This window comes from Podarcis filfolensis (assembly GCF_964270895.1).
Source record: "Podarcis filfolensis genome assembly, chromosome: 9".
Classification (NCBI taxonomy): domain Eukaryota; kingdom Metazoa; phylum Chordata; class Lepidosauria; order Squamata; family Lacertidae; genus Podarcis; species Podarcis filfolensis.
Window position 1 is genome coordinate 36459088 of NC_139610.1, and position 22028 is coordinate 36481115.

Here is a 22028-nt window from a genome sequence, read left to right on the forward strand (position 1 = left end):
TAACAAAAATACAAAGCTGAAAATGAATGAACTGCAGCTAAAATATTAATTTTTCACATGGTCTAGGCCTTCACCTGCCCCCCCCCCTGATATTCTTAAGAGGGTATCTTCTCCAGTGTTCACAGAGTAGCTGGAAGTGGGGAGGCAGAAAAAGGTCCTCCTTTCCCTCTGCTCTGCAATTTTAATCTGAAATCTTAAGCGCAGTACTGCGCTCAGAGCTCAGAAACTGCTCACGCTAATGAAATTCCCTGTTGCAAGATGTGCCTAGAACAATGGGAGTTTCGAGCACTGCTCACATGACTACTGAGAATCAGCAAAAGTTCCCAATCAGCAAAAGCGTGTCGAAATGTTGCAAAGCTTATTTTCTTTCATCCATTTTGATCCATCATGTCTGCTCTACTGTTTGCTGAAAATTGCTGTAGTTGATGGTTATGTACTTAGTTGGGTTCTGAGTAACATCTGCAGGGTAATTGTACAGAGATATGTGCATCATTTTCCTCTGTCTGCAAACTACCCAAGTGGTGCAGGGAAGGTACCTGAGCATTGCTGTCAATGTCCCTAATTTGAGATGGATGGTGCCTTAGCATTACCACTGGCTATTTGAAAAGGAGCTGTGAATATGGGCATGTTTTTAAGATTATCAATTCTGGCAGAAGTTAAGTAAAAACTAGGTAAATTTGTTTTAGTTTAGAAATACTATCTCACCAAATATTTTTCCTACATCTACAATGAGTTTCCTACTTTCTTGTAGTACTAAAAGTAGGAGGAACACAAATCTGTTCATTAATGCATTGCATTGCCTGTTTTTTTTTAGTATATGTCTAACAGAACAACACTGTCTGGCAAACATCATCTGCCAAGGAAAATGGCAAGAACATTGATTTCCATGTATCTATTTATTTAAAACCACCCTTCAAGAGATTCAGGATAGTATAGAGAAGAGCAAATAAAAGCTAATTCAGAAATATATAGATGCAATTGTAAACCAACCAATAAATATAAAGGACAATAATGCATCAACAACAATTAAAATCTAAACAGGCAAAGATAATCTAAAATTAAGACATGAGTTTACTGGTATGGGAAGAGATATTCCTTCAAGTATTTAGCCCAAAACAGTTAAGACTTTTTAAGATAAATATAGCATCTTAAGTTGGGTTCAGAAGTAGAGTACCAATGATATAACGCATGGTTGCGATTCAACACTTTTGTGCACTATAGGGATGTGTTATATTTCTTCAGCATGACAAGTTTTAACTGCCAAATTGCTAGCCCAAATCTTATATGGTGTTCAGATTTTGATTTTGAATTCAAGTGTTGAAAAAGTTTGTTCAAGGCTCTTAAGGGCTATGTTTGGTGTCCCAAACTATGTATCATCATCAGCAGTCCTGAGCTTAGAGATGAGGTTTGAATTCTAGAGTGAAGAAAGGAGGCAGAGATTAGCTCTGACTAGAAGGTCAGATAATTATTTCCCCCACCCCCACCCTTCAGGAACCAAGTTGCAAAGGTGAATGGGGAATGGGGACTTCCCATAAGTCAGTCCTGGGCTATCACAATGATGTTGGGTAACTCTTTTTGCCCGCATGGACACCAATGATCAACTGATTGCTGGGTCTTGTGAACCCCCTTGCAAAACACTCAGCAAGATCCAACACAGATGATTGTCAAGTCATGCAAACCACTATGCACAGCACTCTGCACAAAGCTGTGTTGCTGATTGGTGTTGCATGCAAACACTTAATAATAATAATAATAATAATAATAATAATAATAATAATAATAATATTTACTTACTTACATGCTGCCCATCTGACTGGGTTGCCCCAGTCACTCTGGGCGGCTCCCAACAAAAAACAGTAAAAAAAATACATCATCAAACACTAAAAACTTCCCTGAACAGGGCTGCCTTCTGATGAACCAGGTATTTACATGCACCACAATCTGATGCCATATTTAACATCAGATGCACGGCTGGTAGTTGTGTCTTGGCTGAAGTGTCTTCATAGGCTAAAGGGGAAGACCTAGCCCACAAGCCAGAGGTTTCTTGCCTCTGCTACAGAATCAAAAATTCAGTGTTAACGTCCCCCTATTATCTCACACAGCTACCTATCTTCGGTTCATGCAGACCAGTTTGCAAGTACATAGATGAAGTTGCTAAGTAACAAAATTTGTGTTACGGTTTCTCTGTCACAGCTTCGGGCTAGATCTTTTATTAAATAAATAGGCTTCCAAAACCTATTTTTGAGAGTCAAGACGACTTGTTCAGCTTTGGTATTTGGCATTTCCAGTACATCTGTTAATTCTCAGACAAAATATCCACTGAACTTAAGCATAACAAAATACAGGAGGGCATTCCTATCCTGCATGTTTCAGTGTGATACCTTCAGCTCTTATGGAGAGGAGATTTAGGGTAACACCCTACTCTTATAAGTGATGTCTTTCTTCCTCAGAAGAAATAGAAACCTTCATCCATGTTTTGTAACTTTTATAGAGGTCTCCAGAAAGAGTTGATTGATTCAGTAACCATTTTGTATCTTTGAAGATTGCCTGCACATTACATTTCTCTTCTCTCTGATACAAATAAGAGTATTACAGCATCTGTAGCTAAATTCCTGTCGAGAGAAATGAAGACATGAGGTAATATCTTACCTAAATCAATGTGACCTTACTTTCCATAACATACAATACACCTATTCAACCTTATTTGCATGTTAATAGATGCATAAGTTTTATTGTGAGGTCTCTTGACTAGCTCAGTCAACTGAGTCATTGACAACTCAATGTAGTTGTAGATGGAGTATTAAATTATTTGTCTGTACCCATCAGAATTAAACCAGCTGAGCTCTGAACTAATCAAAGCTTCTGGGTCATCTTTAATGAGCTAGCCATAAATGTATGCAGACGACTGCAATAAAATTATATGTTGAAAGTAGTTTGGATCATAGGTGTCCCTGAACTTGCTAATGTGGCTGTAAACTAAATGAGTAAGCTAAGAGAAGGCTCCCATGAAACTCCACTCAACAGCAGCTGAATCTGAAAGAAGCAGCCATCCTGTGGAAACCTAACCTGAAGAGCAGAGAGCCGATAGCCACCCAGAATGACCCCACAGTTGCATCAGTGCTGCATAAATCTATTTATTTAGCAGTTTTAGCCACAACTGAAGACACTGTGATTAGCTGGGTCAATGAAGCTTTCGACTTCCTAAACAGATGGCTCACCCTACCTACAACAAACTATTTTGGAAGCACACCAGAGTTCAAACACAATGTATAAGGAGGTCTGAAGACCCGCCATTTATAAGGAATGATGTTAAGAGTAGAAATCCCAATGAACTTCTCCATGTTTGGGCTCAGAAAGAGATGATAGTTCTTCAAGCCCACATATTCTTTTCCAGTTCAATTAAAATCTGTGCTTAAAAAAACCATGTAAGTTTGTGCACCACCTACCCACCTGCCCCCCTTACTACAAAGACATCCTTTCTGTCTGCCCCTCACCCCCAAGATCCAGTGGTAACAGCAGTACATGGAAAGGAGAATTAGGTCTGTCCCTCTCTCCATGCTTTCTGTCCACCTAATACTCTGCAACCTCTAAGACAAAAAGCATAGTGGCCATGGGGAAGAGATAGCATACCTTTCTCACTGCCAAATCAACAAATTAGAAGTATGTGAGATTGTATTTTGGTAGTGGGGGGACAGATGAGTAAATGGGTTGGCTAACAGCCTTCCTGTAATTCCCTAAGTGAGTCTGTTGCCTTCAGGTGCACTGTCCTACTGACATCAACACTGGCAACAGGACAGTGCACCTGAAGGCAACAGACTCACTTAGGGAATTGCAGGAAGGCTGTGAGGCACACATTGCTCTGTCCTTCATCGTGCATTGCTTCTTTCTGTCTCCCATCACCTGCCACCTGAGGCAGTTACCTCACGCTGGTCTGAACTTCCAATATTTGTTCTTCCGGGGGGAGGGGGGGAGTCCCATCCCCTCTGCCACGTAAATGCACATGTTCACAATTTTGCATGCCTAAAAACCCCAACAACATTTTACATCATTGCAGATTAGTTCAGCTCACTAACATACAATAGCTTAGTTTTGTATTCCCAAGACAATTTAATGCAAATTTACTGAAGCAAACTTGCATGAGCATTAGTATATAAACGATAGAAGCATTACGTAAGGCTAAAAAGGGTGAAACCTCAAAAGGTTGCGGAAGGCAAAATGATTTTATTTTATAGCATACTATGACCAATGCATTTCAGCTCATCACCCCTGGAACAACATGCATAAAACAATGCATTCTAAGTGAACTGCAATGTGGAATAAGATCTGCTGGCTCCTGAAGAGGCTGACATGCTGAAATGATAGGGAATACTATATTATTTTGCTTCCAGCATTGTTCCAGGTCTTCAGAGATTCCTCTTTGGTGGGAAGGGAAGCTTCTTGTCCCTTAGGTGCCACCCATCTCTTTTTCTGTTGGCGTTATGAATAAACCAAGTGGCACCATAATTGCCAAGTTGCTTTGAGACAGTTTAACTTGGCCAGTTTGTTTTAAATCAGGGTGAGGAACCTATGGCCCAAGAGCCAAACTCTCTCCACAGTCCTGCTTCATGTTCTCCTTGGGTATTTTTGCCTGAAAGGAATGTGTCCTCGAACTCTGATAATGCCTCTTACTTCTCTGGATGGAAGATTGTGTGTGTGCACGTGTGCAAGCACATGTGCCTACTGTACAAGGATAAAATTTGCTCTGCCCAGTGTTGCCTTTACCCTCCTCTGGCATGAAGTCTGTCTAGATGAGAATGTGGCCCTCAGAATGAAAAGGTTTCTCCACCTCTGTTCAAAACAGAGCTAAACAATTTGCTAAACAAACAAAAAACTCCAAAGAGCTGTGTCACCAAGCTTCTCTCTCTCTCTTTGCATCCAAACACCTGCAGGAAAGGCCCATGAGCGTGCTGCTTTTACATGGCAAAAGTAGTGCCACTACTATTTGGGTGCCTGAGAGCAGCTTAATATCCATATTACCTTCCAAACTACTATAGGACAAAAATTCTTATTTGAATGAGTGTCATGTATGTCACAAATAATGGAAGGGGGATGTGTTAATTCAGTGCTAGTAGACCATTTAAGGGTATGTTACTAGTTTCCCTTAAAGAAGTTCTTACCCCTCACCTCAGAAAAACAAACTGTTTAGCAACTAAATAACTTAAAGATTGTTACTACTAACCAACCAACCAACCAGGGAAAAGGCCACTAACAATGGCAAACATGTTTACAGGATTGCAGGACCTGAACCATCCACTAGCCAACTGGGATAAGGTTAAGAAGATACAAATAATTACAGAATAGTTTACTAGTTTGATAATTTGGAAAATTAAGCCGACTGTATTTGGGCATACATGACACAGACTCTATGGAGATTCCAAAAATCTGACAAGGCCAGAGTTTAAATTCTCAACCTAGAGTAGCAATTTACAAATATTCTGTAAAATGAAATAGAGCATTTAGAAAATCAAGAAATAGTAGTATTGCTAATTCCAGTTCAATAAGTTGCATGGCTATTAATATAGATTCAGACAATAAACACCTTGGTGGTATTCAACTAGGTTTTATGCAGTGTAGGCTTATTGAACTTATAGGACCTAACCTACCCATGGTCATTTATTTCAATGAGACTGATTAAAACTTAGTTATAGATAGATAGATAGATAGATAGATAGATAGATAGATAGATGATAGATAAGATATAGATAGGTAACATTTCATTACTGTCCCTGTTCAACCATGTCTAAGTTTGAATGAGAAATTGTGCTGGTATATATTTAGAAAATCAATGCAGCCCCAGTCCTTCCCTAGTCTTGCTGGTGCCATGCTCCTGGGAGCTAAACCATGGTTTGGCTTAGTATTACATCTGAACCTAGGCTTGTGCTTTATCTCATTCCAAACCACAGCTGTTCTCCTCCACTTATTGGTTCTCCTCAAAATATGAACCTGCAGCAACCAATTTACATGAGGGCAGGGGGAATCAATGCTCCTCAGCTGGCTTCTACTAACGTCCATTTATAATATTTATTTCCAATCTCTTTCCGCTTTCAAGAAGCTGATGGCTGACAACAGTAGATAATGCCATGAAACAGAGAACAGTTTATTAAACACATTAAAAACAATACAGCTCAGAAAAAGGAAGTTAAACAGCTGCTTGGACAGAACCAGCAGCAATTATCACACACATGTGTCTAAATAAAAAATGTTTTCACACTTCTAAAATAATAGAGTTAGAATCTAGCAACTGCTTATTCATGAAGAAGTTCCAAAACAAGGGTGCCATGTTCTTGAAATTTGACTTCACAGATAGATAGAATCCAGAGCATGACATTTCTCCAGCTCACCTCCATCAGTTCACTGAGGACTGTATAATTTCATTAGGTGGAATCCAAGTGGTGCCCATGCACTTGTGAAAAAGCTTTTGATCCAGTGGGCACCTCCGCTTACTGAAAGGGAGGTGAAGTGATTTGCACCAATTTGCAATTCCCTTTATGGACCTCCATACCACTTTCTACCTTGCTATGGAATGTTCCTCAAGCTGGGGGATGCATGAGATACTGGCAAAAAAAGCCCCTCCCCTCTTCTTCCATTAATGGAGGCATCAGTTGAATTAAAAGTCCTTCTGTGAGTGCAAGGGCACCAAATGAATGCCACTCATTAAGTTTTTCACCCTACACTAATATGCTGTGTTTGGGGTGGAATGGTCTTACAACAACTCAGGGCAGAGAATGATTACCTAAGATCTTGAATAATCTAAATGTTTGTTTTACACATCTAAAGTCACTGTATAATTACTTTTGTAATGTTAACAACCACCTGATTCATGACCTAAATATTATATTGTATGCCCGCACACAAATTTTAATAGTCACGTATGTCTCCATCTCACATGTATGAAACTTTCATGCACACTTCTGCACATTCTCACATGTGTCAAAAACTTCTTGCTTCATATAAGTCCCAGTGTGACTTCATGAGGATTAAGAAAAAACAAGTAGTTTGAAGAGTGAAGCATGTCTGCACACCTTGGTACCCGGGCCTGAGATGTATATTTTAGGGCCCGCCTTATTTTTGTGATTGCAAGTTGTTTTAAGCTCTTTTTAACACTGTGTTTTAATTGTTGCAACCCACCCTGGGATGACAGAGTGTATAATAATAATAATAATAATAATAATAATAATTTGCAAAATCCACACTTGCACACTTCTCAACAACAAAAATTTAAACAGAATTCACTGGTAAACCATAAAGATTTATGTAATAGTAATGCCTGAGGAGTTAGTATACAGTTTTATATTTTTTAATGGTTTTGTAAGACTTAAAAAACAAATCTAGGCCACAATTCAGACAGCCATGCAAGAAGACTGGCACCACCCAAAGGGGTTTTTGACCTCTATTTCTCAAGCAGCAGCCTCCTGCACATCATGGCAAACTGCTTTAGAAATTCAGGGGAATTTCCAAGCAGTTTGATCAATGCGGCATTGGGGGTGGGGCAGGGAAGGGGGGGAATCTGCCATTCAAATAAAAAACAAAAAAGACAGATGCCCAGCTGGGTACACCTAACAGCTGTCTAGATCGTGGCCTGAAATCTTTGGCGTTCAAGGCCCACACTTCTAAAGATTTTCTATTTTGCCTATGAATGCTATTTTCACAAACAAGGAACAGTACCTTCCTATGGGATTACAGCATGACAGAGGTGTAGTTGGCCCTTGGGATTAATTAAAAGGGCTAGCATTTATTGCTTGCTCCTTTTAAATTGTTCCCATTTTTGTTAAACATTACTGCTTTTTAAGTTGGTCATGGTATGCCAAACCAAAATGACACAGACCTTTCATGCAAATACAGGATAATATTGGTTACAGAAGTATTCGACATCACTATACGCCTTTAAGAAATCTTAACTTTGTATTTCTTTTCAAGTCAGAAGTTAGCTGAAACATACTCTATATAAAGTATAATATTTCAAAGTTCTCTATTTAGAAGCAAGCAACTTCCATATTTTAAAACATGAAATACCAAAGTATTAAATCACAACTGACACCACGGCAGGCATCTGTTTTTCTACTACAATTTAACAGCCCCATTATATCCACAATCAAAGCAAAATGAGCATGTATACAGGCAGTTACAATTTAAAATGAAATTTAACGAAAGCCTGTTCCCAAAATAAGCAGAATTTGCTATACTTACTGAATGTTTCTCCTGCTGGCCCATAACTCCATGGTTAGCTGGGATTGCAAGAGGTTTCATAATGAACAAACATATGCTGAACTGAATTTACACATCATGTACCAATTTCTCATGGATAGCAAATCATCCTCTACTGCATTAAACTAAACAAACAAAAACCAAGGGAAAAACCAAGCCAAGAGCTCAAAGTGCCGTTCACAAAATCTCTCACACTTGTAGTGCAGAAAAGCAATCCAAACAGCAGCAATTGTCTCCATTTTTATAACACTCGAAGTCTTAAGCGTGCAAGGATGTAAAGTGCCTGGCAACACCATACATATCCAGCATTCTTCTACAAGAACGAGAGCATTCCCTGAGAGCGAAAGGGAGGAAAAAGGGGGGGGGGGGAGAAAAACTAAAATGGCTGACTGCACACAGACTCCCTCAAAAAAGCTTAATACAGTATTATATTAGTAAGGGTGCGGGAACCAGCTTCCTGCATTCAGCCAAGCATTGTTAATACTCCTGTTTAATTTGCAATCACAGTAATAAAGAGCCCCTCACCCCCATTAAAAAAAATAAAAAATCAGGGCAGAGCATGTGAATAGGGACCTCCCCTCTGACTGCTAATGATGCTGACAGGGTGACCAGTGATCTCTGTTCCACTCAACTAACCAAGTTCACACAATTAATCCAAGCGGCATGACATTGACGGACATTTAATTTAATGATGCCTGTCCCTCACATTCAAGGAAACCATGCCTACCATCAAGAGAGTCACTAAGGGAAAAAAACAAAAAAAAAAAACCAAACAAACCAAAAACACCAAAGGCACATACACAGAGAAAAACCTAGAGAATCATGAGTCTGAATGTAATACGCCAATATAATTACGTTATTGTGCTTACTTTGGAAGACCATGGCTGCAGGCAGTTGGCATAGCAACGCACAAGGAAAGCCATTTCCTGGGTAGAAAGAACGCTTCCTTTTCTAAATAAAAAATTCCTCTTAGGATACAAACGGCATTGCTGCTTCCTGCAGAAAGCAAAGACACTGTAGTCTGTCTCTTAACCTGCACACAGGCACACTCAATGCAGTTCTAATGATGTAAGTGGATCTCTCTCTCTGCCTCCCTCCCTCTCCCCCTATACATCGAAATATTCAACTCAAATGGAAGACACACTCCTTGCGGCTTGCCCCCTCGGCTGCTTAACTATTTCACTCATTAAGGTACAGATGGACAATTCAGATAGAGTAACAAGCGCTTGCCTGTATTATGTCAGCTTCTGTAGGTCAAGCAAATCCCAAAGGGGAAGGAATCCATTGATTGCTGGCTCCAGTGAATACCACTGAAGGCAGGGTGGGAATAAGGAGAAAGACTTACTTGAACAGGCTCCGAACTAAATATTATTTTTCACCAAGGTGAATATAAAGCAATGGTGTTTGCTGCCACCTCCTCCCCCACCCTCCCCCACCCAAAAATAATGTTGCGGCAAAGCTGTAAATATCTCTATCAACTGCTTAATAATGGCATACTTGACAAGCTTTCATGGGCACACAGGTATGATACTGTTCAGGCTTAGGTAACTGAAAGGTGCATAGCTGTGAATTTTCACAATCCTCCGCTAAAATTTGTTTAAATAAAGTCTGCAGTTTGCCACACAGGTCAAACATGTAGTTTCCATTAAAAGAGGTGTACAGTTCACAGAATATAGCACTGGAATAGGCAGGCAGGCTCTAAATTTGTACAGATCCAACATGTCTCTTGAAGGTAGTATTTCATTTTTAAAATGGAGAAATTAACCTAGCCACTCCCATGTAAAACTAGCTCTGTCACCACAGCATTATGGCACATGAACTAAGCTGAAGGGCATACTCCAGCCAAAAAAAGCACAAAGCCCTGCTACATTACAAGCAACACACTTCCACGATGTTTTTATGCAAGTCATCAGTGAGAAAAATAAGAAAGACTTTTTGCCATCAATTTTTTATCATGAAAATCTGACCTTTTTACACTTACAATGCATTCCTGGTATTCAAGCCCATGTGCACACACAACTTGGGAGAGAAAGGCAGGGAAAGAATGCTCATTTCTGCTACTACAGTAACAAAAATCGAACAGACGACAAGAACTTTAAACATATATTTATGAACAATATAGAAAAGTGCCAGAGACAGAGGCTGCAGCTGTTTCTACCAGACACATGCATTCTCAGTTGGTTAATTTAATCTGTCATACAGTAATGCTTTCCTGTACTGACTGCAGGTCAAAGCTCACTTGGCAGACCAAAAGGTGATTCTCTAAAAGTCTATTTTTATAAAGCCATAGAATTCTTTAAAAAATAAAAACAAGCACCACCACTAAACCATATTTTAACGTTTTGGATCATTCATTTTTAGGCTTGTGTATACCATAATAATCTGTCCTGTATTCTTTTTAAAACACACATTAAAACATGTTTCCTTAGAATGGAAATCTAGAATAAGACTAATATGGGACCGTAGGTTTTTCTGCAGGGTTTGACTATGGAAGAACTGCCTTTATGCATGTGTGTTCACACGTGCAAGAGTATTTTTGAAAGCATTTTACAGTATTGTGGGAGCTGATAGCACTCATTTGAAGCAGTGGTCTTCAAATTTATTTTTAGCTGTAGCCAAAGAACAAACGTGGATACGTTTGTCACCCTCCCACCATCACTGTTTATTCCGACTGCAAATCTTTTCCCTTTAAACATATAAAAGAAAGCAAATGAGGAAACGCCCTACTCTGGACTCTTTGGTTCTTAATATCTAGGAAGCACCCTCCCCAACACTGGTTTTCTTATTGCATCTTTTCCTCTTGCTGCCATGTCCAGAACACTTCTGTCTCTAGATTTTAGTGGACACATAACACTGGTGGTAATGTGGCTAACAAGTGCCACAGGCAGTAGTTTATAGTGGGTAAGGCTTGAGCTTCCTTCTGCAGTGATACCTACTAGGAAAAGCAGAAGTGGGATGTGAAGAAGTGTGGCAATTGCTTCTCCCACCATGTGCTATGGCTGTCAAAAGAAGACAGCTCAGATATACTAATTCCAGAGCAACACAAAACCTATCTAGAAGAGCTCTCACACAGCTGCTGGGCTTTCTTCTGGCAAGCTGCAGCAAGTCGTCTGACTCACTAAGCTCTTACTACTTCCTCACTGGAGTGGAAGGCACAGCCCTGTAGACAAAAGCTCTCTGTTTGTTTGGGGTTTTTTTCCTGTTCCCATATTCTGGTTTCTTATCCTCTTTTTCTCCTTCCTTCTTCACATTTTGTTCTGATAGCCCGACTTATGACAAGACTCCGCAGGTGCAAAGGCTTGATTCCATGACTACCTGGCTACTGTTGAGCTGCAATAAAAAATGTGTTAGGCTCATGTGGCAGCAGCCTGAGGTATGTGGAACTAGCAGAAGTCATTTTCAAATGCCCTAAGGTGCCCACAGAGAGGTGGAGAAAACAAATGTTTACCAAGGTCACTGAAAGAAGCACGTTTAGATTTAAATTAGGAAATGCTGCTCAGCAGTTAAGCACAAAGGCTATACAGTCTCACTTCACAAGCTTAAGTGGCTCACTAAGTATGGGCTAGGGACACTGAGGTCCCAGTCACAACTTGTCGATTTTACAGATGGCAGAGATGCATAGCATTAGCCTTGCACACCTTCCCCCACCATGTGCAAAACCTTCAAGGTCAATTATCTCAAGCCACAAAAGGAAAAAACTTAAGGATGATCAAAAATTAGTTGCAGAACAAGTGAAAATTACAAATAAATGGAAAATCTTTAAATGTTAAAAATCAGCTGGACCTGGTTCGTTCTGTATATTCTATGCATGGCATGGGAAGGTTCCATGAGCCCCCCATCCCCAAGTTTCAGTTCTATACCTTAGAACATAGGTAGGCAAAGTAAGGCCTGGGGGGCAGATCCGGCCCAATCGCCTTCTAAATCTGGCCCGCAGATGGTCCGGGAATCAGCGTGTTTTTACATGAGTAGAATGTGTGCTTTTATTTAAAATGTATCTCTGGGTTATTTGTGTGGCATAGGAATTTGTTCTTTTTTTCAAAATATAGTCTGAGGGACAAGGTCTGAGGGACAGTGGTCCAGCCCCCGGCTGAAAAAGTATGCTGACCCCTGGAGCAACCTCCCCCATTTGGTAACACTCAAATTGTTTGTCCTAAATTCCCATCTTCCATAACCAATTGGCCATGCTGGCTGAGGCTGATAAGATTTGTAGTTCAAAATATGTGAAGAGCACAAGGTTGTGAAAAGCTGTCCTACTGTATATAATGTCTGTACTCTGGAGCTGTGAAAACAGGCCCAAGTCTAGAATAGTAGTAAGCAACTGACCAATACAAACACACTTAACACAGGCTTGGAAAAATTAGGTAGCCTTAGGATACAATTTAAAACCTCACTATATACCCATTACTCTGTTATCAAACCTATGTTTTTCATTAGAAATACATCGGAACTTACTAACAATGAAATCCCTATGGACACAGATGTCATGTCACTTGCATTTCAATTCCCAGAATTTACTCTTATCTAATGACATGATATCACTGTCATGCAAATTTAGATGTCAGTAAAGTATGAAGTAATGGAATTATTTATTAGTGACAAAGAATTAGTTCAGAAATAGTGACCATAATTCCATCATAGAGTTTGAAGGTGCCTGAAAGGGTAATCAAGTCCGATACTTGCTGATGCTGGAAATCTACTAGTACAGCATCCCTGATAAGTAACTACCCAGACTTGCTCTGCTTAAAAATCTGTAAAGAACAGTCAACTGCCTTCCAAGGCAGCCTTTTTCATTGTTAAATAGGTTGTGGTGTCAGAAAGTTCTTCCTAAAATTAAGTCTAAATTAGGGGTTCCCAAACTGGGGCTTGTGGACCACAGACCACAGCATGGTGGTCCGCAGCAGGTCTGCATTAAACATTCATATTATTTTTTCATTTACATTTGTATTGTATTGTATTACAGTTTGCATTCCATAAAATTGAAATTGTAAGAATACAAATGCAATATAAGAAATAAAAGAAGCAATAAAAATACAAATAAAAACCATGCAGCATCTAAGCATCTGTCACTGATGCTTTAATTGAGTTTCCTGCATTGCAGGATACTAGATGACCCTCGGGGTCCCTTCTAACTCTACAATTCTACCATTCTAAGCACAATGCATTACAACTGCTACAACAGACAGAAACTAATAGCACCACACATTGCAATATTCAATATCTTTTAGAAAGAATCATTGTAACACAAACTGCCAAAAAGGGGGGAATCCTACTCATTTACAATTTAACTAAACACCTTTTAACACCACTGTTGGCAGTCCCATGTACCTGACATTCTTTGGCTACCTTCATTATTTCATATCATTAAGGCAATGCCATTCTTTTTTAGTAGACAAAAGTGCTACTAGAAACCTAGCTAAATCAATTATCCAAGCAGTCTAATTTGTCAGCAAAATATATCAACACCCCCTCTGCTACCCAAAACCTTGCTTCTCAATCATTCTGTGAGAAATTTTCATCTGGGGCAGTTATAAAAACAGAACTGCAACTATATATTCCATGGGTTCCATTGCTGGTTGGTAAAATGGTAAAGGTAAAGGACTCTTGTACGGTTAAATCCAGTCGAATTTGACCAGGGGGTGCGGCGCTCACCTCTGCTTTCAGGCAGAGGGAGCTGGTGTTTGTCCACAGACAGCTTTCCGGGTCATGTGGCCAGCATGACTAAACCACTTCTGGTACAACGGAACACTGTGACAGAAACCAGAGCACACAGAAACACCATTTAGCTTCCTACCGCAGTGGCACCTATTTACTTCCTCGCGCTGATATGCTTTCAAACTGCTAGGTTGGCAGGAGCTGGAACAGAGCAATGGGAGCCCACACTATTGCATGGATTCAAACGGCCAACCTTATCATAGGCAAGCCCAAGACACTCGGTAGTTTAGACTACGGCGCCACTCACCCCTGCTGGTTGACTATACACTGATGTCATTGTAGGCAAGTACTAAGTGTCAAGTACAAGATCCAACATTGATGAAAATAGGGTGGTGGTTGGGCATCATTAGTGATGATGGCAGTGAACTTATGAACACCTTACTTTGTGGTCTCAAACACAAACAGGAGGTAGAAGATTCAGAATAGCATCAAGTGAATACTTTAATAAGGACATCCAGTAAGTGATGAAAACCACCCATTATACCTATTGCCACCCTTCCAATCTGTAGTGCACTGAATAACTCATCTGCATTGCCATAAAGTACTGCCAACTTCTACAGCCATGACACCAATACATCACAATCTCAGTGAGATTAAATAGGGTACTACTTCTCCCTATGAACGATGAACCATGAACAAAAAGTGCCTTCCCAGTACTATAACCAACCTGGAAGATGAACACGTTGACAAAAATATCCAGGGACAACTATAGCAGCAGAATGACTATCTCCTCAGTAACTTTCTTTGTAACTAATCTTTTTGCAGGGCTGTAGTAGTAACAAGCAACAGTAACACTACTCAAATTGAGTAGTAACACTATTCAAATTGCAAAATAAAAGGGCAGGTTTCAGCACATCATTACCCTTTGGTCTGAGTGGCTGCAGTAGATATAATGGCAGCAATTAAGAACTATGTGATCTGAATCATGGTTGCCAATCCACTACTAAAGCCAACAGTAGGCAGGCAGGCAATCATATGTGGATGCCAGAGTATGGCTCTTTAGTTTATTCCCATACCACTTGAAATTTTGAGTTTTGTAAAAAGGAAAATATAATTACCCTGACTTATTATTGTTAATGTATTACTATTTAACCTTAAAATATTACATTTGCAAATAATGTTATAGTGCATTTTTTCTTAGATTCTCTAGGTTTAGGCTTAGATCCTGTTAACATTCTATCTTCACCACCTCTATTAGCAATATATGCTGCATGGTTAACCCATTTGCTGGTGTTCCAGACCATCTGTACAAATACCATTCTGTTGAGCTGTTACTGTGGATGAATCCATAATCCAGATCTTTAATACACCCAGCACTGAGCACAGACACATTGGTGCCTTAGCTGGGTTTGCTGCTGACACCTGCCAATCTTGCTTTAATTGCAGATTGGTTAGTCATATAGCACATTCTGTTCTTAGCTTTTAGAGAAAAACATTCCATTTACATTTCCTACTGCTTAAAAGAGCAGCAGTTTGTATAAAGGTATTAAATATTTTTAATCCATGACTCCTGTTTAAATAGCTACTTTAAAACAGAAACATTAGAAAACTATGGAAGTGTTTGCGCCATTCCAGCTAATGCCAGCTGTTTTGTTAGCAGGATTTAATAACTAAACTAGAAAAGCCTGCCATATGCAAACACACAAGTTTTAAGCTGCAAAAATACTTTAAAATCTATTTTAATTATACCTCAAAAAAGGAGGCTTAAGTGTTCACATATCTTACAAATCTTATACCTTGGAGCATTTCAAATGTTTCAAAAGCAACAGCATTAAAGCAATCCTGGCTAGTACAGGTGGTGGCCCTCAATTTTTAAATTTGCATATTTATGGATGTTTATTCATATTTATGGATTGCTGAAGGAACTATCACACAAACAGGATCACTTTTCCTTTGGAACAGCCAATGTGGAGGGGAGGGGCAATCATGCTTAGGGCTCTGCTCAGCTGCACAAGAGCGTTTAGAGAGCTTGTAGCAATCTTGTGTACCCAAGCCCATAGCTTAGCAGGATTGCTCACCCTTTGCAACAGCGATCCTGCTTAGTGCTGGGTTCCAAAAGCGCTGTTTGAAGCATCTATCTTTGAAAGTTTGAAGGAGAGGGGGCTACTTTAAACAGTGCTTTTGATAAATTCTTTAAGGCAGCCACTGCACTCCTGTTTTAGAGGACCTGAGGTTCCCCACTCCTGCTACAGTTAATGACAGAGTGGGCACTGTAACTGCTCCTTACTCTATTAGGACACCACAGGACGAAGGAAAGGGAGTATGCTTGGGGACCTGGGAGTGACAAGAGAGTAGCCGATGGTGCAAGAGTTCAGTCAAGGTATCTGAAGGTTTATGTTCCATTTAGCCTTGTCTTCCAAACTCCCTGGATTTCAATCAAAGTCAGGCTCCAACAGTTACTCATAACATCCCTCATTTTCAGTGCTGAAGCTCCCTCAGTTCTCAGACATGCTGCTTTGAGGACTGGCCAGCTACTTGGACTTGGGTTCTGCGGTGGCAAAACTATGGTCCCAGTTAAGTATGTGCAGCTACTTATTTCAGACATGTTTAAGTCAAGTCTCCTTAGAATCATAGCCATCGACACTGATGTGATCAGTCTAAAGTAAGCACTCCACAGCTTTAATCAGAATAATGAGTTTTGCTGTTGTTTTTATAACAATCATAAGCTTATGGATACTTGGAGTTTGAACAGTCAGGGATTGATTGATTGACTGACTGACTGACTGACTGATTGATTACTTAGTCACCCTTAATAAATATTCATTGGGTATCTTACAAACAAAACATTTATAAATAGAGAATGACATCCAATAGTGGCCACCCACTAGTGGACCAGGCTTCCACTGGTGAGACAAGACTTACCCTTCCTCTCCTCCCTTTCCCCCTGCAGCTCCCATACAGCCCAAAAGTTCAGGCCACAGAGACGGGGAAGCTTGTATGACATGGATACCCCCCCATTATACTTTTTAGGAAAAGAATCCAAAAAGACAGGAAAATACTTAAATTTCATAGCTACAGTACCATGGCCAAGAAAGCCCTTTCCCTGGTAGACATACGCCACTGATCAGATGTCATGCAACCAGAGCAAGGCTTAAGGTTTGAGTAGGCTATGCAGGAGGCAATCTTCCAGGAAACCTGCCCTAAGCCAGTTAGGGCTTGTCAGGTTGAAACCAGCACTTTAATTCCCAGGAATGAGCTGAGAGTCAGGAGTTGCATATATTGACAGACATTTCATCTCTAGGTCCCTATTTCTAAGTGTGATCAGATTAAATGTATTTAATGCATACTGACTGGTTACCTCTGCACAAGTCATAGCAGACTAGTGCCCCCACTCATTAAAAATGGCAGCTCAACAACAAATTTTGATGCATGAATTTGACTGAATACTATAGATTATATTTTTATTCATCAACATGAAACAAATACCAAGATCTGTATTCCTTCTCTAGAACTACAAAAGGATGCAAGATGCCCAAGCATAATGTATATACAATATTCAAATATTGCAAAGTTAGTAGCAAACCAGTGGTGAAGAAAAGTTTTAGTATTCAATATTTTTCCAAGTTTTTAACAATCGTCTGTCATTCAATTTTCTACTGAATTTATATACAGGTTTCAATTTTCTATTATTAAATGGATTTCTCTCAAGGAAGGTTGCCCTATCTTCTCTTAACAAATAAGCATACATTTAACACTAGCATTTAATGTGACACAACTCCACATTTCAGTAATTCAGAAAAAATGCCACCTGATACAAAAACTGCTTATTGAAGAATATCTCAGTAACTCTCTTAACTGATTTATAAGCTTACAGGGCAGGCAACCCAGCACTGTCAATTTTCACAAATTGGAAACAGGACCCAGACTGGCAGGCATATTACTGACACCTAAATTGCCTAAAATGCAGCATGGCTTGATACACAACACCCTTATTACAGTGAATTTCCAAAGCAACCAAAAGATGGGTCCAATTATGGCATCAATACAAGCTCTTCTTCCAAGGGGAATGGAAGAAGAGCAAATCCCAGTGGACACACACGTTTGCAGCAAAGATGATGTAATGTATAGAGACAGAAAGGTATCCTCAGACAGAAGCTGAAACTTGGGTAAAGAGACCACACAGTACCTTGAACTGCTGTGCACTTCTTTCAACTGTGTGTGCGTGTGCACGCACACACACAAACACAATGGCATCAGAAACTGTAACAGTATCTCAGGTTGTTATCCATACATTTGCCACATTGATATGACAAAAAAAAAAAGCAGTATTGGCTATGAGTTAAGAATAGTCACTCAAGCACCTTGTGAAAATATAAATTTAGGATATACATAAGCAAAACAAAGTTAAATATGCCACGACAGCTAATAAATCCATCTATCCTGACATACATCAAAAAATTCAAAGCCTAAATGTTCTTAAATCATTATACTTTAGGAATACTTAGTACCTGGTTATTTTGTCTAGTACAAAAACTACTTTTGACTTCTACCCTCAGATGCTGCTAATCTCTATAGGATTTCAGATGTTAGCATGAAATATTACAACTGAAAGTATTAAAAAGAGCAGCCTATGACAAACCAATGAAATTAATAGTGTTAAGCTACTATTAAGTATTAAACCACTAATTTTAGATATACAGCTATAGATTGCAAACATAGTACAGTCGTACCTTGGATCCCAAATGCCTTGCAACTCAAATGTTTTGGCTCCTGAACGCCACAAACCCGGAAGTGAGTGTTCCAGTTTGCGAACGTTCTTTGGAAGCCGAACGACTGGCGCAGCTTCTACAGCTTCCAATTGAGTGCAGGAAGCTCCTGAAGCCAATCGGAAACTGCGCCTTGGTTGTTGAACATTTTCAGAAGTCGAACGAATTCCATTCGACAACTAAGGTACGACTGTAACACAGTATTTAACTACTACTTTTAATATTTTTTTATTTACAGAATTGTATTAATGGTGTGAAGTCAAGCTTATATTTTGATCTTCACCTTTCCTGAACAGTACATAAAAAGATACAGTGGTCTCTGATGCATTATCTATCTTACTAGTAAAAAAAAATTCACCTTACACATATCTATTACAAATACAAACCAAGCCCTACGAGGAACAGTTGAGGGAGTTGGGTATGTTTTGCCTGGTAAAGAGGGGACTGAGAGGAGACATGAGAGCCATCTTCAAACATCTAAAGGGCTGTCAGCAATAAGCAAGTTTATTTTTTCCTGCTCCAGAGGCTAGGACCTGAACCAACAGATTCAAGTTATAAGAAAGGAGATTCTAACTAAACATCAGGAAGAACTTTCTGACAGTAAGAGCTGTTCCACGGTGAAACAGACTCCCACCACAAGTGGTGGGCTCTCCCTTGGATGTTTTTAAGCAGAGATTGGATAGCCACCTGTCGTGTATAATCTAGTGAGATTCCTGCATTGCAGGGGGCTGCACTAGATGGCCCTGGGGATTCCTTCCAACTCTACAATTATATGATTCTATGACCCAAAATTTGGAGCTGGGTTAGTTTAAAAATATTGTGGCCCCTATTTGACCCACAAGGCTGTTACTGACAAACCATGCAGACACTGACATGGTATCAAAGGAACAACTAGGAGCTTAAAGTGAGCTCTTGTTATTTAGCTGGAGCATGGCATGCTTCTACCAACCATCAGCTGGATGAATGGTGGAAGCACATCTTGACCCAGGAGCAGAAAGTGGTTTGCACTGAAACATCTGCGAAAATGAATGGGGGCGGGGGACAACTCCATTTTAGCAGTGGTTTTAATACAAATCATTTCTTGCTCCTGTAGCAACCCTCTTTGAAGGTGCAAGGTCACCTGACACCATTGACAACTGTGAAATATGGCCTGTGAGGGTTAGGGAAGATTTCCACCCCTGTTGCAGTCAATGCATACCCCTAATGCTTACATAACTGTGTTGGATTCACTGCCACGTGTGCAAATGGGGTTAAAATAGTGATTGACAACTGCTGTGGTAGTATAGAAGGTTCGTAAACAGTAAAAATTCACGTAATAAAAGTGTCAACATTCATGAAAGGAGAAATGAGGCAGAGAAGAGTGGGGCTGAGGAAGCTCCAAAGTGAACCTTGTGCTCTCCTGCCAGGGACAGCTTTTCTATTTATGTTGAGTTGAAAACATCAAAGCATCTACATATATTACACACAGAGACATATTACATTCAGTATCCTTTTATCAACCAGCGTTCCAGTAAGATGCCTTCTTATGTTGTGTATTTGGCATTCTCAGAGGCCACTACAGTCATTATTTCACACAAAACACACCATGATTGCAATTTAAAATGAAAACAGTTATGCTATAGTGATTATGCTATTACCACCTTAAATTTGTATGCAAGATAAAGCACTGGAAGGATAATATAACCATAATAATTATATGTTTTATGCATGTTTTTCACTGCTTGCTTACAATAGTCTAAAAATCATAATTCTGTGACATAAAATTAACTCTTACTAGCTAGTTCATAACAAAATATCACACTGTTTAAATTTTAAACAAGTGAAAATACTGCCACAAATAATTAAAGTAATTCCGTAAGTCCCTCCCCTCCAGCTTCCATTCCACTTTCTGTTTCAACACCTTCTGTATTTTAGGAACGTGTGGTTTCTATAGTATCTTTAGGTGCAACTAATATAGAGCAGAATCAAAATAATCTGTTTTATAACAGTACGACCTACAAATATTCAGCTTGTATCAGAGCCATTATCTAGAAACTTCTGCTTCAAAATGCAACAGCTAAAGAGTAAGACAGAGACAATGGTTGGGTAATGGATATTAAATGAGGACATAAATGGAGAATGTTCTGTTCAATGTGAGTACTTTATCATTTTTGTATGTCATATATTGATACCACATGACGAATTCTAACAACAAAATACACCACCACAGGAAACGACTTATTATTTTTTTAAGGTAAAAACTGAAATGCAAGTAATGGTGATGTCACTAGGCTCTATCTACATTCAGTTTGTGTGATTTTAACTGAAGGTAAACTGTGTATCATATAGTGTAACAGAATGGATGCAGAACAAATTTAGCAACAGCAAACTAGTATTAAGACATTAGTTACACTCCAAAGTGGGGGGGGGGGTGTAAAGGGTTAGAGGACCATACACATAAGTTACAATACCTGCTGTTTAGTGCATTCCTGTGAGCCAAAATGAAATGAATGCCATATAGGAGGAAAGGAAAAGATGAACATTATCAGAGATGCTCAAAACATATAGTACTATTATGAAACTAATGCTATTATGTAAGGAAGGTTCTTAAATGGACTTATGAGTTTGGTGTAGATACTCTCCCTGACCCATATGGCCACTTAACATACAACAGTATAATAGCAGCATTGCTAGTATTTGTCAAGCACTTTCTTTTAAAACAACATATATTCACTTCTCTGTCATTATGTACACTAGTCTTTGAAACACAGTCAGCTGATCACATACTATCTCAATCAGTATATCTACATATTATAACCCTAAAAGAAACTATAACACTGTAAAGAAATTCATATTTTATTTGGCAGCCATGTTTTCCTGCCTTGATATGTATAGCACAAAAGGGAAGACTTGCATCTCTAAACTCTCTGTGGGTACATATGAGAAAACCATATCTAAAATGAGGTTCTTTGCATGTTCTTACCATGTGTTTGGAGAGGCACGTCTTCCCACAAACAAACTGATTAACTTTGAGTAATGGGAACATATGATCATAAATTAACATTTTCCTTTTAGTCATTCATAAAACTGATCAAGAAGTATGCCATATTAGTACACCACAAATCAACTTATTAGATTTCAGTAAATTGTTCATAATAAAATTACAATGAAAGCTGGGGTTATATCAAAACCTGAAAAATCAAGCCTTCTGTCATACAAGCAAAACACCTAAGTATTGAAGAATCTCACAAGACATCTAAGAAAAAACTTGGAGAATTAACAAGAGACATAGTTAAACCTTTAGGTGCTAACAGTTGCAGGTGGAATTGTAGATGGAAATTGACAATAATTTTTTTAATTCTTAATTAAATTCCTAATTTAATTAAT

The 22028-nt window shown here is 39.2% G+C and overlaps 1 protein-coding gene across 12 annotated transcripts in view; it reads right to left on the minus strand.

Moving 5' to 3' along the window:
* RAPGEF2 (Rap guanine nucleotide exchange factor 2) overlaps positions 1–22028 on the minus strand; it is a 160656-nt gene that overhangs the window by 53075 nt on the left and 85553 nt on the right. For 6 of the 12 annotated variants that reach the window (XR_014552132.1, XR_014552133.1, XM_083630979.1 and 3 more), the window contains exon 7: positions 21113–21130. The exons of 4 other annotated variants lie outside the window; for them this stretch is intronic. Coding sequence is in view for 6 of the 8 variants with exons in the window: in XM_083630979.1 (XP_083487105.1) it covers positions 21113–21130 (18 nt within the window). In the remaining 2 variants the exon portion in view is untranslated. Of the gene's footprint in view, positions 1–8226; positions 8726–9113; positions 9256–21112; positions 21131–22028 lie in introns of those variants that run through there. 2 more of the 12 variants (XM_083630981.1, XM_083630980.1) reach the window with 2 other exon arrangements.